The following is a 17,822-nucleotide window of genomic DNA, read 5'->3' on the forward strand; positions in this document are numbered from 1 at the left end:
TAGTCTGACAAAAAAAAAAAGCTTCCCCGCGCTGTATGTAGTTCTTTGTTTATGTTAGCTTTTGTTTCAACCAATACTGCAATTCTAAATCTAGATCATTTAGCTGTGGGCATCATCCTCCCTTTGTGTGTTTTCAGGGCCGTGTTGAGGTGCTGTCACAGCATTTAAATGAGCATTTTGCTTCAGCGAGAATGAAGAGTTTTTGTCAGCCTCCACTCATCGTGGATGATTAGAGCAAAATGTCTACCCATCTTGACTGGAGATCGCCACAGCTCCAGATAACATGCCCGGTGATTGAAGGTCGCAATATTTTGAATTCTAATGGGGCTGCAAGATGAATTGCCTGAAATAGACTGTAGAATCTTCCTGCTTCCTCCTCATGCCCCCCTTGCCTGTCCGCTGTGAAAAGAACCACTGGGAATGGCAAGGCCCGATGATCATAGAATTATTGGATGGTGATTCTAAACCCTTCAAAGAGGAGTTGCTATGGAGATCTCGCTCCAAACTGTGAAATGATTCACCTTTGAAAGGCTGGAGGGCCTGAAAGCTGAACACATCATTGTTCAGGTGGCGGTTGGTTAGGAAATTGCTGGTGCCTGTGCAATCAGCAGCACTATAGTAGTTAAGGATCTAAAAAGGTTTGTTCTTTGAATGATGTGGGACAACAGTGGTGTGCATATGACGGTTCCTTTCAATCAAGGCACTCTTATGCTCTGTGGTTTAACAAAATAAATGGAATGACAGAGGTTAAGATAATGATAAGGGGAATTAGCACCGTTGTTTTCTGTCAGAGTTCATGAAAACTGGAGCCTCCCCAGTGCATTCACTTTTCAACCGCTCACAGATCACACTTGTCTAAACGGCTTTCCCCTACATGTTTTTTTTTTTCCAGTCAGTGATATCAAACATTCTGCAAAGATGCACCTTTAATACTCAGTTTGGTATGAGACACTGCAATTGACAGTAGATCACATAGGAATTGGAGACGCCTCGCAAGGTACAGATATTCATACTATTGAGCACTGTGATTTCACTGTGATCTATTTTGAAAGATGGGATCATGTAGAAAACATGAGTGTTTCTCTAAAGGGCTCAAACCCTCCATTTTCTGGTGTCAAACTGCTTTTTAGCAGCCAATGTATTTGCCATAATTGACATATGCAAAGAAACAAGGCTGAATATGCCACAAACTCTGTTACAGAAGCAGCGTACTACAAATTGCCGTCAATTTCATGTATCCTAAAATGAATGTCAAGAAGATATTTCCTGAATGAACATAAATACCCTTGTGTGCATTGCCAGTGTTTCTATGCTGGGAAGACATCCATAATGTGCCTTTCCTGACAGACTCATAAAATAGCTTTTACTGCTCTGAATACCAGGAGAATTGCGGCACTGAGTTTGCATGAACATTTTAAAAGCAGCGCGAGGAATGCAAGTTCTTTAGATGTGCTCTTACCCATCTTGCATGTGAAAACATGCACAGGAAGTTAGAAGTCAATGAATACTGTAATTTAACTGAATTATGTTGACCACATATCCTCCCAGGTAGCAACATCAGAGGAAGCAGCTCAATCAGTATTGATCTAGACTTGACTCAGATGACTGCCTTGTCTGTGTACCTGACAGAAAAGTAATGATATAAACTCGAGCTCGCTTGCTGGTTTTAGGTGTTAAACTTGTTCAAACTGGGAATAGGTTGTTTGTTTTAGAGAAACTTTTCTTATATTAAAAAGTTATGCTCCTAAATGTGTTGCAGTTAAATTTTGCATACTGAAGTTAATGTAAAAACATGAGCAAAGACACTAACATGTATTTTTTTTCCTTGTTTTTTTCATTTGCTGTCTGTTTTTTAATTTGTAAATGTCAGTTCATGGAGTTATATCCTCTCAGGCTGCACCAGCCTGCAGTGCTGCTGTAAGTCCATAATTTCCAGAGCTTATCCTGATCCCTAATCAAGCCGTTAAACACCACTCACCCTCAAGAGACTAATCCTTTTGTTCTGTCAATAAAGGTGCACCTGTTAATGGTGTCTTCAAAACATACACTATTTGAAATGAAGCAGTAAAATAAAAATTGTGAGACAGTCCTGACTCCTGAAACTGGGCCTTCCTAACCTCTTTCTTCTTTTTTTGTGTTTTAACTGTCTTGTATGTGGCTTTGTGTGGCGCCTCGGCCTCATAAGAGCTGTCTTCACAGAGCCCTACCCAGACCCAGTTGTTAAAGGACTAATTGTGGAGATTGCCCCCTCAGATTTCTCTTCTCTCTTTCACCTCGTGCATTTGTTCTCCAGCTCTAAGCCTTGAATGGGACAGCGGTAAAGTAGATGTGAATGTTAAATTAGGCGAAATTAATTAAAGCAAATTACTTTGGAATATGTGGCAGTCAGGGGAAAGTGTCAGCTGATGACTAAATAGTGAGTGATCAGCTGCTCCTGCTCGCTGAAAGCCTCTTTGAAATTTTGATTTATCAGCTTTTTATTAGGGATGTATAACAATAGTTAGAAACCGTCCATTTCTTATTTTAAAAAGTGAGAAATGTGATGCGAAATGATCCTATTTGCTTTAGGTGTTTAAACATTTTAATAAATGGTCTGGTGTACAGTCATTTCTCCTGCTTTCATTAACTGATTTATACAATCGTGAGTGGTTTATTAACCACGTGAACCTGTTTGAAACCTCTTCGCTCCTCATTTATGTGCACTAAATTGAACAACAGACTTGTGTGGATTTTCCATTTGAAACACAGTGTATCAAAACTGTACATCATAATTGTTTATAATATATGTATATTCTTGCAGCTAACAAAATGATTACATTGCATTATATTTTCTGAGTTCATGCAGACACAATAGCAAATTTTCGTTCCAATCAGTGCTGAACAGGGAGCTGGTAAATTGGAGCAGCAAAACAATAATTCCACTGATTAGCCCCTTTCTGTGCGGCGTAAGTGAACTGTTTATACTGTGGAGTACCTCTGCAAGAGGAGAGGAACCAAAACAGCCTGATTAGGCAAAGAGTAATTGGATAAGTTCATTTCACCATGAGGACAACGCACAGGATGACAGCTTGCACAAAAGTCTACAGCTTCTGTTGACTCGCATGAGTAATAAGGCCACTGGCGCAGGATTTTTTGGTTGTCTGTCATTTTTGTTGTTGAGGTTTGATGTTTGGATGTGACTGATGAGTGATGCTAGATTGTAAAAGCCCTGTAGTTGAGTCTCATGGGGAATCAACGTGTCCCTCCTTATTCCCGTAGAGGAACAAGATATGATATTCTGTGCAAGTGGAAGATGACTGGAGAGCTTCATGTGGGTTCATTTTACAATTAAGTGTCCTTTACAGTTTAAAAACATTAAGAGCTGATCTCAGAGGCACTGGCTCTGATTATTGAACAAGACTACGAGTCTACTGTGGGGCTGTACTTTGAGCTAAATGCTAACGTCCTCATGCTAACATGCTCACAGTCGCAATGCTAACATGCTGATGTTTACCATAGTCTTGCGTAGCCAGAGAAAGGTCTGGCTGAACCTATTGTAATTATGGACTAAGAGGTTGTTTGTATCTCTTCAAACCAATCACAATCGCCTTGGGTAGTGCTGACCCCATGATGCCTTGAGAGTGCGAAATAGTGTTGGGAGGGAACACCATTTTGATGGAGAGGTGAACACTGACCTTAAAATGGCTAAATCCTCGCAAAAGAAAATGCCACATAAAACATCAGGAGATGTTTAAGTGTGTAGTTTGCTTGCTCTGGAGTTGTTGTTTGGCTATGCAAGCCTAGTTTCACATAGCGACAGGGATTTTGGAAACTCCCTGAGATAGCTGGCTAATGACAGGCTTTATGAGCCAGTGTTTACCCTGTTTACTCTAGACTGTATCAAATAATGGATGTAGCTAGTGTGACATCACCCGTTGGTTTGTGGACTTCAAAGCCTTGACTTCGGCATTTCGGCTGTTGCCATCTTGGTTTTTTAGAGCCAGAAGTGACCATATTTGGACAAGAGGGTGGAGCTGTGGAGGAGCGAGGGGTGGATCTGACTGAGAAGCCGAGGACGCTAACAGCACACGGCCTGTCACTTTAATAGGCTGTTAATTATGCGCAATTTTAAGCCTTAATAAAATGTAAATGGGTGATTCATATAAAAATTCCCCCTCCTTACAGTTGTCACGAATGTTGAAATTAGCTATACAGACCAAAACAGTTTTCTCTGCCAGGCTGTAAACATGTTTATTTCTGCTGTAAATTTTAACATGGTGGTCTATGGGGATTGACTCGCTTTTGGAGCCAGCCTCAAGTGGCCATTCAAGGAACTACAGATTTTGAAACTTCCATGTAGGCTTCATCTTTCAGACTAAGATGTTTACCATCGTAGTTTATTATGTTAACATGCTAGTGACAGGTCATCCTATGGGGAACAGGAATGTCTTCAAAATTTTGTGGCAATCTATCCAACAGCTGTTGAAGTACATCCGTCTGGACCAAAGTGGTGGACTGACATTGCCATGACTTGAGCCAGGCAGCTAAAAAACACTCAGAGGTAGTCTCAGGGGCTTCAACTGTAGGCAACCAGGACATTAGTCTGGTTAGTGGAGAGGCAGGGTATAACTTTACTGTCTAGACAATATATCTGATAATGAAACTCTGTCAAGATTTGCCTGAATCTCAGGCATGTTGTTGCCGATCATGACGACTGTGCACAGCATGAATCACTGATACTTCCTATATGTATCACTGTTAGAACTTGTTGAGAGACGATGTGACAGCCTCATGATGAATAGTGCTGATCACTCGGGTGACGCTATTATCTCGCAGGGCCTCACCTGTCAGCACACCTTCACTGCTCAGATGTCAACACATGAATATGGATTGTTGATAACATTAAGTGACTCTACCATGAGCATTCCAAACATAGTGTCCCTCAACACAGCAATACTTCAAGTCAAGTAATCATTCACCTGACATCCACTTCCGTGTTGAATGAGATGGCATTCCCATTATGCCTCAGTGTGAGACTTCACAAGTCACTGCTGACTGATTTAGAAAACATGTGTAGCCATAATCAAAATCCAGATATACTGTACTTATATAAATCTGGCAAGAAGGCGTACATTTTAGGCACTTTGCTTTAGTATTTACATTCCATGCTACTTTACACTTCTGTTCCCCTACAATGTAGAGGTAAATAATGTATTTTTACCCCACTACTTTTATCTGACAAAACATGATGAACCCATAAAAAGTTACCAGTTCCTTTAAACTGGAGGAAGGTGAACTACGGTAAAGCTACGCGAGGGAGAAATTTAGTTTGGTTTACTAAAGCTATTAGCTAAAAATAGCCCAATAAAATAATAAAAATCATTAAAATAAAAACATTTTAAAAGAGATATAAAATACAAAAAATCACATGCCAACAAAAAATGTCACTTATGTGAGTTTTTTGCATAAAGTGCCCACTTGCTCACAGGTTATACATGAATTTAAAAAAAAACACTATTATGGGAAAGTGCAAGAATGTCAGCTTTGTTTTTGTGTATGATGTCCATCAGTCAGACACCTGTCTTCAGTAATTAGAGTCCAGGTGGGTGTGTTGCACCAAGCAGGATTAATCAGTTAGCCAGGTAACGTCTAAAATAGCATGCAATGTCTCTGGACATTTGTCAATAACTAAAAATAATCAATACTTCTGATTAATTGACACTTAATATATTCAAGTTTAGTACAAATTCTGTGTAATCAGTGCATCGCCTGGGTGCCTTCACAGCAGTCAGGGTAAGGGAAAAAGGTGGTGGGGGTGCTCAAAGGGGGGTAATAAAAATGTTTTTAAAAATTATTCATTTCCTTTTATGGCCCGAAATTGTTTGTAGTTTCAGTAGTAAACAAAACAAAAAATGGCTGAATGAATGCAGTTCAACTATTAGCAAGCTACTGAAAAATGTAGTTTATATATGTATAGTATAGTATGGTATAGTATAGTATTATTTATTTATTCATAAATATATAATATTTATGTATTTATTTATTTATTTATTTATACAATCTGACCTATTTTTATTTACATCTGTGATCATTTTCCAGTTATGTAATCATAGATAGTAATAATATGATAATAATATTTGCAAACCTTAACTCAAGTGTTTTCAGTGTAGAACCTTTACCTCTAAGGTGTATTTTTATATTGCAGTATTGCCACTTTTCCTTGAGTAAAGGCTCTGTGCACTCCCTTCACCAATAAGGTGCTTTAACCCCCCATTTATTTGCAAATGTAGTGATAATACAAAACAAACCATGCGCTAACTGTACAGGTTGTAAATTAAAGAGCATATTTCAGTCCACTACAGTGGCCACTGATAATGTTAAAGGCTGTCACTCTAATGTGACAGATGTACGCCCATGCACCCCTCCCCTGTCACTCTAATGTGACAGGCACCCCTCCCTTCCTCCCTCCCTCCCTCCCGCCCTCACCCCGAGCTCTGCTGGAGAATCAGAAGGAGTCCTGAGAGCCGCTGCTGCTAAATGGCCTGCTTCAGAGCCTCATTACCTAATCACCAGCACAGCCAAGACTGCTAAGGCGCAAATGATTAGGGGAAGACTGTCGTCTATGAATGTTGACATTTTTCTCTTAAATCGTGCTCACTTCTCTTCATTTCTGGTATGTTTTAGCTGAATGGCTAATAGTTTTAAGACAGAGGGGTGAGAAATGCGTGACCAGACACTCCACACTTCATGCAGATTGACACACAAGCCTGTTTTGTTGCACTTAAAGTCAATTTTAGTGGAACTTACTTTGACACTGTAAGCTGGTTTCATACAGTTCTGACACTTGCACACTGAAAGAAAATTAAATATGTTCCTGAGTATTTTATTGTATTTGTTATTACTTCCCTGAGACTCCCACTGTGCTTTTTCATGTGCATGTTTATTTTTCCATATTCTCTGCTAAAAGCTAATGATTTTTTTGGGCCAGATCTAATCACCATTTCACATTCGATCTCAGGAAGTCAATGTCATTGATTCCGCAGCTCTGATCCTGTTGCTTGTACTGTCTATGTTGATGTAAGGCAGTGGTGTTGTCGTTGCTGCTGAAAAAAAATTCTATACTGATGCTCTCTCCCTTTCTCTGTGTTTGTCTCTTGTCACTGCAGGTGCTTTTGAGGATGAGGATATCATCCATGTTGAGGGGACAGTGGACCCAGTGAGGGATATGGAGATCATCCACGAGGAGCTGAGGCTGAAGGATGAGGAGATGATCGGCCCTATTATTGACAAGCTGGAGAAGACAGCCATTAGAGGCGGTGACAAGAAACTCAAACCAGAATACGTGAGTCAATGTCCCAGCAGGCCCTTTGCTCCCCCTCACAGCAAGGCACAAATAATAACCCTCCCACACACATGGCCAAGGAGAAAAAAAAAGTATGTTTTTTTTAATCTCCCTCCAATAGGTCTCACCCCTCCCCCTGCCCCATTTTTTCCCTTTCTGAGATTGAAAGTGATCAGGGGTCAGGGGTTTTCTGCTGTAGAAATCATTAATAGAGAGTTACTTATTCAGCTGCTGACCCTGGGTCACAGCACTGGGCTAATGAAAGTGTTTCCACACAGCTTTTTTCATCTAAAGTAATACTCAAATCATGGCACAGCTCTTGCTCATGCTTATACACCTACAGCAGCTCGGGAAATTGTATAAGGCCATACAGTGGGTGACACATATGCCAATACCGCGCTATGAATACCGTAAATGTTTAGAATATTCTTTGACAGAGGATCCCTCGGTTGTATGCAGAGAGGTGCAGGGCCATATGCAGGGTAAGATCAGAAAAAAAAAATCCACATCCTGGTTGGCAGATCAAAATGTATGTGGATGCATTCAGATGGTTATATTGTTAAGGTAACGAGGCCGAGCAGACAACATTAGCAATGATTTGGTTGTAAATGTCTCACGATGCCCTTCCATCATCGGAGCAGGATAGGATGGGCTAGCACATGAGGGGATCTGGCCTTTCACTTGGAGCGGCATGCCCAATTTCAGGCCCCGACACACCGAGGCTCTGACCACTCATTACACTAACGAGAGGGGCTTTTTCACCTGCTGCAGAGGCCCCATGTTTGGTTGGTTCCCCTCAGACGAAACCCCCCCGTACAGCCAACAGCACTTCCCCACACCCCTGTAGCCCCACAGACAGGAGCCATTCAGGCTAGGCAGGTGGCCGCTTACGCACATAATTGCTAACAATTTTAGGCAATGAATAAAAATGATACATTACTTGTCAAAGGTTGTGCACACGTCGGCAAGTGAAATCTATAGAAGACCTCTTTAGATGGCAAAGAATGGTGGTTATCAAAGGCTGCAGCAAGCTTTTAGATGGGAGGGATTGTGTGATTGTCTCACAGGCTGCGCCTGGCGTTTGACACGCTCAGCTGTGCACAGACACATATACATGTTTATGTAAGCATCTATATGCAGAGCATGTGCATCACGACTACGTCTTAAAAATGTGCAGCTTAAAAGAAACAATAGTGCTTGTACTTGCTCCTGGAGAGCCACAGGATGCTATGAAATCAAAGGGACATTCTGTGTAGATGGTGATTACTTCCTTAGATTTCCCTCTAAGTAATTTGCAAGACCTTTGAAATAACATCTAATTTCCATTGTTGCACTCACTTTCCTATAAGCTCTACAGGTCCTTATGTAGCCTGAAATTTCATGAGCAAAAACTGCTTTTATCCTGCCTCAAGTGGAGTTACACAATTATTTTACCATTGAGATATTTGCTTATTGTCACATTAGTGTTCCTGGTATGATTCAAGATGACCCACTTACAGAGCTGGTTAAGTGGACACAATAGTTTGCATTAAACTGTATCCTAAAAATCCTCAATCTGATTTTTTTTAACATGCGTTCTCACATTTTTATATTGTCTGTCAGTGGAAATAAAATAAAACTACTAAAAAAAGGAAAAAAATAATAATAAAATTATGTGAAATTTTGGAGTAATTACGACATATCCACACAAATCTCTATGTTGCAAAGCATAAAAATTAAAGTAGTTACTTTAAGATTAATGTAGGCAGTGTGGGAAATTCCTTGTACATTGTTCCTACTACAGACATTATACCTTATCATATCACTCAGAGAACTTCTGTATATACCAGTAAATAATTATGCCTTATAGTTTAATAGCTTGTGCATGCGCTCCTAAAAGAATTTTGGTATATAACACAACATGAGGAGTTTCGAGGGCATCTTGCTCCTTTTTTAATGTACTTCTGCTGAAACAGGACGTTGGAGAAAGAAAAAACACATAAGGTGATTATTAATATCCTAAAGTAAAAAGGATACTAGTTAGCAAGAGGAATGTTGTTTTATCTGATAGGTAGGGGAAGCAAAATTAATGGAAAACAAAAAAACCTGTGAAGGTTTTGTTGGTGTGCGTTTTTATATGCTTACTGCTGCAGCTCACAGCTGAAGATATGCTGTTTAAGAAAATGGGATTTTGTAAGAGAAAAAAAAACAAATCAGAAATTTGGAATTTATTGTAAAATAGTATATTATGGTTAAAATTTGCTGTCTGGGTGAAATGGTCACTGAATATTTCATTGTCAGTTCCAGCTAAATTTATGTGCATGCAGCAGCAGCCCAGGGCTCATATGTATGCATTGTTATAAAGATTTAAATCCATTTTGCCGGTGCTGTGTTTACAAGAACAATGTTTCATTGCTTTTGTCCGTGTGAATCCTCAAAATCCCTATCCTTACAAAACAATAATAAGAAGCCGGCCCACCAGCGGCGCTTCATGGTGGCAGGCATATGTGTTTGACCCCTGTGGGACCTATATGCCTTTTATTAACACCTGCCTGTTAGAGGAGCGCTGCACGGCGGCTGCGAGCTGATGAGGGAAACCTGGAGCGGGTTCAGCCTGTGTCACTGGCCGTTTGCTGTTTCCATTTCACAGATGATTAATCTCTCTGTGAAGACTTGGGACGGCGCGGGCGGAGTGTATGCAGCTCTTCCTGCGCTCTCTCCCGCTGGCTGCACTCTGGCTGCCTGACTAAAAGGCCTTTAGAATTCCTGTGGAGAGAGATGTGCAGAGAGTGAATGCAGCTGGCTGGGGGTCAGTGTGTGGAGCTTTTTCTGCCATTGTGTAATTGAGGCTCTGGCAGGATTTTTTCCTCAGTTCTTTCAAAAGGGAGTATGATTGTGAAGTGCTGCAAGGGTTTGGGGAGGGAAAAGGAGGTAGGGGGAGTGTTGCAGGGGGTGGGGGAGTTTTTATATGAAGGGGGAGGTCAAGTTGACAGGAACAAAAAGAATGTGTTCCGCTAATTTCTGTGGGGCTGGATCAACAATAATAGGCTCAATTTCTTTATTACAAATTTTATAACTACCTCCCTCCCATTTTCCCACCCTTTTCCGCTTCCAGATCCTGTCAAGACCCAGTCTTGCCTGTGGTCTCAACCCACAAGTACCTCGGTAATGAATGTGGCATACATAGCTGGAAATGCTCAATATTTTCTCCAGAAGAAACAGTGAATAATTAGTTCTGTACCTCACTAGTGCTTATTCAGTATGACTACATTCTGCAAAGTGCCTGAGGAAGGACCAATAATTTACACCTAACTAACCAAGTTCCAATTAGTTCCCCGCTCTTTCCAATTTAGTCTCCTCTCTCTATCCTTTTCATTAAACAGTCCCGATGGAATATTGATGTTCAAAACTGCGACTCTAAGCGAGACACCCCAGAAGGCATTTTGTCATGATTTAAAGGAGGGAAGGGGGTCTTGTGCATGCCATCCCTGTCAAAGCCAGGCCACTCCTGCTTGAATGCGAGCACAGCCATTGTTCATTTTGGCATCAGGATGCCATGCATTTAGGAAATAATTACCCCATACCCTGCTGGGTTTATATTCTTTTTCATCTCCTTTAATGGCTTCTTGTTCATTCTCTTTTAACCCCAAACAGGACGTTATGTGCAAAATCAAGAGCTGGGTAATGGATGAAAAGAAACACATCCGCTACTATCAGGATTGGAACGACAAGGAGGTAAGCCTTTGATGTTACAGTCAGATTTATTAATGCCATTTATCTCGCTAATCTTTTCATCTGACCTAAAAGTACAACTGCTGTTTCCTCCTTTCTTTTTTTCTGTCTTTTGTGCAAATCACAAGTTAATATTATGCACAGCCTTTTGTTGGTTTTATTTTGACATTACTTTTGTACAAGCTAATGACATCTGGCCGTGCTGATCTTAATTTAGAGGCTTTATAGTCGCTCCCCACAGCGCCTATACACCAGACTCTAATTTGATTTGGCTTCACATATCTCTGCCTGTGCCGCACTCAAAGGCTACTTTGGAAAGTTTGGATTCTCACTGCTCGCTCTGTCTGTCTTCGCCACAGATCGAAGTGTTGAACAAATACTTGTTTTTGACATCCAAACCAATGATTTACCTCGTTAACCTCTCTGAGAAAGACTACATCAGGAGAAAGAACAAATGGTAAGTGCTTGGAATAAAGGCGGGAGACGACTCATTGCACTCATTAATCATCACCAAAGAGCTTTCCTTCTACTTATGTACGGAGTTACATTGATTTCTACTAACTCTGATTGAATCTGCATTTCAGCTGAAAAAAAAAAAGTGTGTGCATGCATCTGCTGGGATGTGAGGAGTATGTGTGTGCGACTTAGCCTGGCTGATCTACTGACTGTGGTCTCCTGCTGACAGAAACGGTCATATCTTTGTGAGAGGATCTGCCTGGAGGTGGCACTAAGTAAGCTCTAACACAACATCCAGCTCTGCAGACCCCAGCCAGCCTCCAGACTCTGCACTTCATTAAGCACATACTCGCATATGGTCCCCATTTTCCATCAAAATTTGTCATATCATATGGAAGGCTTTAAATGACAAAAAAAACAAACATGTACATTCAAAGCCAAACAAGTAATTAAAATCATCTGGAGAGAGCCAATAAATCATAAGGATTACACTCTTTGAATATCATACTATCTGAAAATGTTTTGCTCCAAATATTTGGTTTTGTCTTCACATGTTGTTGCTCAAGTAGTTTTACAAGCATCACTTTACAGCCATGAAATTCCCACAGATTACAAACAACATCTGAGGCTTTCTTCGTACACAGTGACTGCGTTTACAAGCACACTAATATTCCACAGTTATTCCAAATAAGACAACATTCTGAATTCGATACGGGTCATATAAATAGCTTATTCCATTTGGATTATACGATTAGGCCTTTTTTCAAATGGAGCATTTTTCAATTAAGACATGTGGGGTATGCTTGTATTATTCAGGTTTTAGGTGCATTATTTGGACATGTATACGACACATTGTGTGCAGCTCTGTGCATTGTCATGGATGCATTGTACTGAACCAACTCGCCAAGTTTGCAAGGCTGGGATTGAGATGCATGCCCAAAAGAAAAACGTGCAAGAGGGTAGTTATACGCACATCACGTAAGTGCAAGGCCGGCACAAAAACATGAATGAAAAAGAGGTAGAGCCTGCATACTTACTCCATGCCACAAACTTTAATAAGCAAACAACGTTTCGATCCCAGAGGGATCTTCGTCAGGTCTGAATGACTTGCCCAAAAGAAAAGCCCACATTTCTGGGCAGAAGGAGAAACACACCTGCTTTTAAACATTATAAAAGACTTGGATATCAACAGGTTTTTGAGTATGTGTAAATTCTGCCACCAAAAAACTTTGAAAAATATATATTTTGGTGCAAAGAAGTCAAATTGCACAAGTGGCTCCAGCCATTCAAACTACATGTCAGGGCAGGTTAACCAGAGTATGTATGGCTACATATAAAGGGAAATAAAAAGTGGAATATTTATTTTATTTTTGCCATGTAAGCAGCTTACTGAAAGCATGTTCTTTTTTGGAATAAGTGCAAAAATGAAGTCACCAATTTCAAGAAAAAATGCATCTGCTTTAAATGCTTATATGCAGAGATTTTAACTTTTTACGTTGCAGGTGCAGCATTATTTATAATGTGAATTGACCTTTAATGTGCTAAATAAACTTTGCTGTGTTTCCAGCTCCATTCTGTCAAAACACTTTTTATAGTAATGTTGTCATGTGGCCACAGTGAGAGCAGATCTCGAGGGCTGGTGTTAGACATCCATTATATCTGAAAGGGCTTCTTTTCCACACTACAGCCGTTTTGTCAATAACACCAACTTGTGGATTGTTATCGCACTTTTCCAATTGCCCTCTAGGCTTGTGGTGTCAGTCCTTACAAAATTTGTTTTTGCTTGGCAGCGTTGTATTACAAGGGGAAGTTGTTTACCTATGACTGTTTGTTAAAATGTTCCTGACACGAAAGTATGAGTGTGTGACGGAGGGAGGGGGAAGAGAACTCATAAATCAAATGATTCATGGCATGTGGAACATCCGTCATCGGTAGGAAGAGGTTTTTTTTTCTTGTTGCGTGTGTGCGCGTATTTTTACTGTGTGAAACGCAATAAATCTTAGAGTGTTTTAAAGAGGCAAACAGTAGTGCTCAGGTGTCCTGAGGGCGCCACGATGAACAATGCCGACATCAAAGTGTTGATGTTTGACAAGTGATGAGTCACTTCCCTTGTCCAGAGAGGAGCTCACACCTGTATGGAGATGATTACAGGTAGATCTAGCTGGCCCTAATTGTACAATAAATGCTGCTCTCAGCCCTAATGGCAGCTAGTCTGCTGCAGAGACGCCAGACTGCCATTTGGCTGTCGCCATGCTCCCGTGTTTTTCCACCAGCACAGTTGAGATGATGATACGGTTAAGGACTATTCAAAGCAAACAGCAAGACAAATTGCAATCTCAGCTTTAATGTGTGGGGAAAAAGAGGGCGAATCCTAGAATGAGGCAAATAAGCCAATCTCATCTATGTCTCTCAGGACATCCACTCAGGCCATTTCACAGGTTGAGTTTTTTCACGTACTGTTTTATATTCTAGGTGTTTTGTGGCATACATGCTGCCACTCAGGCTTTAGGTTAATGTCATTAATTTGAGCAGCATGCGCCCTCGAACATTATTTTATGAGTTTAATGTATGTAAGTTAATTGATTTCATTATTACAGACACTCAGTTTCAAGTTGTAGAGACAGACAGTTGATTATTGCTGCAGCTTTTGTCTCACATGGGAGATGACAGCCATTTTATCAAACTTTTTGAGCCTCCAAAAACAGTCCATTGTTAACTGAGATCATCCTGTTTGGAGTATGGGAACCACATACCAAGCTGCCCTTGTTTAGACAAGAATACACAGTATTAGCTTTAGCAAGCCATCATTAATGGAGGGATCAGACGAGGAGCAAGGCCTCCTTTCATCCCCAGGTTCTCTGCTGGAGACAGTACATCATTTACTGTTGAGAGGAGCACATGGCTCCAATCCTATACAGTGTATGTGTATGTGTATGAGAATGCGTACATGTGCATGTTTGAAGTCTGTTTCAGAGGCGACTCCATGCTCATTTGGATGCTGGCGTAATTGCGGTGTGGAGATCAAAGGATTGCTGGCCGAGTGATGTTCCAGAGGAGACTTTACCACACAGCCCTCTCCTCTGTGCAGAGGGGGCCGCCTGCTGCTCACCGCTCCCCTCTCCCCTCTAACCATGCACTGCCCCCTGCACATCCCCGCTCGTAAAAAATGATTAAGGCCGCATTTGTCATGTGTTTATGACTGAGAGGCATTGCGTGATAGGGAATGGCATCTACAAGAGTCTATCAAGAGGCTTTCTCCTCTTTGCTCGGCGTCAGTGAGCTGCCTGGAAGACTTTTTCTCTGTGCCACATACCGTAGTTTGTGTGTTAGAGAGGGTCATTAGAGCACTGTTGATGATGTGGTGGCTGCAGCCTGCCCAGTGTTAGTGTATTTTCACTTGTCAGTGAAGTTATTGTTTATTTTACAAGCTTGTGGCCTCACCATCTTTATCAGTCTTTATTTTCTTTTAATAGGTTTGATATCTATTTATTCAATCCTCCTCGGAGAACTAAGAGCAGTCACATTTTGTAATGGCAAAAAAGCACAGCTGAGAATACTCCAGATATGCTGTGATGTTTTTCTACCTTGTCATTTCTTTTTCTATTTTTTTCCCCCGTCTTCTTCTTTTGGACAATGTGCATTAAAGTAAATTGGTACCTCTTAAGTAGATGAGTTGACCTTTAAGGAAACCAGCAAGCGTGACCTGTCTGTGAGTGCCTCTGCCGTGTGGGTTCTCCTGGTGAGTGTAAGAACTGCAGGGTACCATTGCTTGGAGCTTTTATTAACTGTGTATGTATGAGTGTGTGTCTGGTTGTCTGTATGCAAGTGTGTGTGTGTATACATATGAGCACGTGTACTCCCCTCTTTAGTCTGCGTAAACGTTCCTCGAGTCTTGTTATTCAAACGTACTGAAAACTTTGTCTCTTTGAACGTTATTTGCTTCGAAATGTGTGTTACATTAGGTACGTCTGTCTTTATGTTCAAAAAACCACATCTGAAATAGTTACATGCCGCAGCTGCTCTTCCAGTCATCCTTTTTAATCATCTTTATTTTCCTGCCACAGAGGCATAAATTGATCTTTTATAATTAATTCCCCACATATTTGTCTGGCATGGTGTAATTCAGAAAATCATATGCCATGCATGTTCTTCTCATCAGCCATTTCTGTTGACTGTGATGTTGAAAAAACAGCTTGTGTCTGGACAACAATCAGTGTGTCTCAGCACTTCAGGAGACTTGTGATTAACAAGTCCTTGTCCGGTTTGATCTCAGCGAAAGGCCTCGTTTCATGTTAAGGTGTCGTTAAGCAAGACGCTGACTCAACCCCTGTTTATTTTACTCATTATGAGTGAGAGGATACGATTAGAGATGCTCTGTTTTTTTATTATTGTGAACAAATCTCATGAGAAGACCCAAACCAACAACGAATTGATCCTGTTATAAAGGTTTGCGCATGTACCCAAAGCCTGATTTTATCCCTCTGTGCCATAGAGCTCCATTTTTGTCCAAAAATCTATAAAAATAAAAAAAAACACATCAGTGAGACACACTGTTTCATGAAGTAACATGTTCCTTTATTACAACAAATATGGGCACTATAGTTTTTTAAGTCATTCACACATACGCTGTTCTTCTGCCATAAATACTCACTGGCATATGAAACGTGTATCAATCCGCAGCAGAAAATAGTTCCCAACAAATGCACTGTTTTCTTCTGCTTGAGTGATGTTTGCTAAAAACTATGATGCCCAGCTGTTTCAGGAAATCACTTACCCTCTTAAACTCTATGTTTTGTCCTGTTTTCATAGGGATTTTCTGACAATAATAAAACAGCCTAATCCTAAACCTCTGTCTCACTGTTGGAAGCAAACGTAGCACCAAAGATCGGTGCTACGTTAAAAGAAATCCACTATGGTTAAAAAACAGGGTGTCTGCAGGTCCTTAAAAAGTCTTAAATGCCTTAAATTCAGTCTTATAGATATAAAGCCTTAAAGGGCATTAAATAGTCTTAAATTAAAACAAACATATTATCTAAATTCAAAATTTAGTCAGAATGAGTCAAGCTCTTCTGGGTGAAAATCCACATTTCTGATGTCACAAATCTTTAAATCTACCACTGAACCTTATAATGTATTTTTCTTTATATTTGCACTTACCTGCTGACAAAATGTAAATTAACCTAACTCTCTCTAATAACCATATTCCTACATAAAACCTACCTCTGCCACATATATACTACTAACCTCTGTACTTACCTGCAATGCTTGAATGAGAAAAAAAATATTTGTCCAAAATCAGTTTAATATTTGATTAAAAAAATATCTCGAAAAGTTCTTAAAAAGCCTTAAATTTAAGTGTCTGCTACCTGTGGACACCTTGAAGAGGGAGGAGAAAATGTCTTTGCCGAGTCTGATACTCTAGTTGGCCTGCAGGAGGAGCTTTGACAATTAAAGTAAAGGAAGCCCTGACAGGAGTTGCAGCATGTCAGTTGTCTCGAGAGCTCACACCTATCTCCCCCGAGCCCTCTCCGAACAGATCATATGGTAAACAGATCCTTCGTCTGCTCAGCTTTAATATTGACTTGTGTTCTGTTATATGCATTTTTTGTTTTTTGAAAAAGCCCAGTAATAAGTTAAACATGCATTTGTGTGTGTGTGAAGATTTTGACAAACAGCCAGCCGTTTCTGAGTACCCGTCAAGATTCAGAGACAGAAGAAAAACTGAGATGGGGGGGGGGGACTATTATGATTCACTGAAAGCCACTCCATGAAAGCAGTCACTGCAGCCCACTTCAGCTACTCCAAACCATAATTCCCATAAACACAACTGAAACTTTATTGAGTGCAAAACCACTGGCTCCATCCAAGTTTTTAGGAACTACTATCTGGGGAGTTAGAGTTCCCTTTTCAAAGCCTTGAGGGAGATATACGATCGCTTGCTCCTTTTTTATTTTGTGCACAGTCGTCCACTCTCTCCTCGTGCACTGTGGAATCCTGAGAAACACTTTCCCATGGTAACATGTGTACCCTACTGCCCACAGTCGGTCCTAATGGATGCCTTTAGCTAGCTTTCAATGAGAGAAAACAACAGGAGAGGCTGTATAGTAAAACCGAAACAGATGGTGCTAATAAAGTCCTCTTGGTCCAGTTAGAGTGGTTATTGACTGTCCCCAGTCCAGGTAATGAAAGGACAGTGTTGACATGTCACATGTCACCCCGTTTTCTTTGTTGTGTCCTGGTGGTGAAGACACAGCGCTGCTGTTGCTGTAACTAATGAGACAGACCCTAAACTTGAGACTAAAAGAGACATTGTCTGTTCTTGTTTGTTCTTTAA

General features: G+C 40.6%; 1 protein-coding gene across 2 annotated transcripts in view; it reads left to right on the forward strand.

Moving 5' to 3' along the window:
• ola1 (Obg-like ATPase 1) overlaps nt 1–17,822 on the forward strand; it is a 58,503-nt gene that overhangs the window by 22,774 nt on the left and 17,907 nt on the right. For both annotated transcript variants that reach the window (XM_050049131.1, XM_050049133.1), the window contains 3 exons: nt 7,146–7,321; nt 10,955–11,035; nt 11,392–11,489. In XM_050049131.1, the coding sequence (XP_049905088.1) occupies nt 7,146–7,321; nt 10,955–11,035; nt 11,392–11,489 (355 nt within the window). The remainder of the gene's footprint in view (nt 1–7,145; nt 7,322–10,954; nt 11,036–11,391; nt 11,490–17,822) is intronic.

This window comes from Epinephelus moara, chromosome 7 (genome assembly GCF_006386435.1).
Source record: "Epinephelus moara isolate mb chromosome 7, YSFRI_EMoa_1.0, whole genome shotgun sequence".
NCBI classification, from domain to species: domain Eukaryota; kingdom Metazoa; phylum Chordata; class Actinopteri; order Perciformes; family Serranidae; genus Epinephelus; species Epinephelus moara.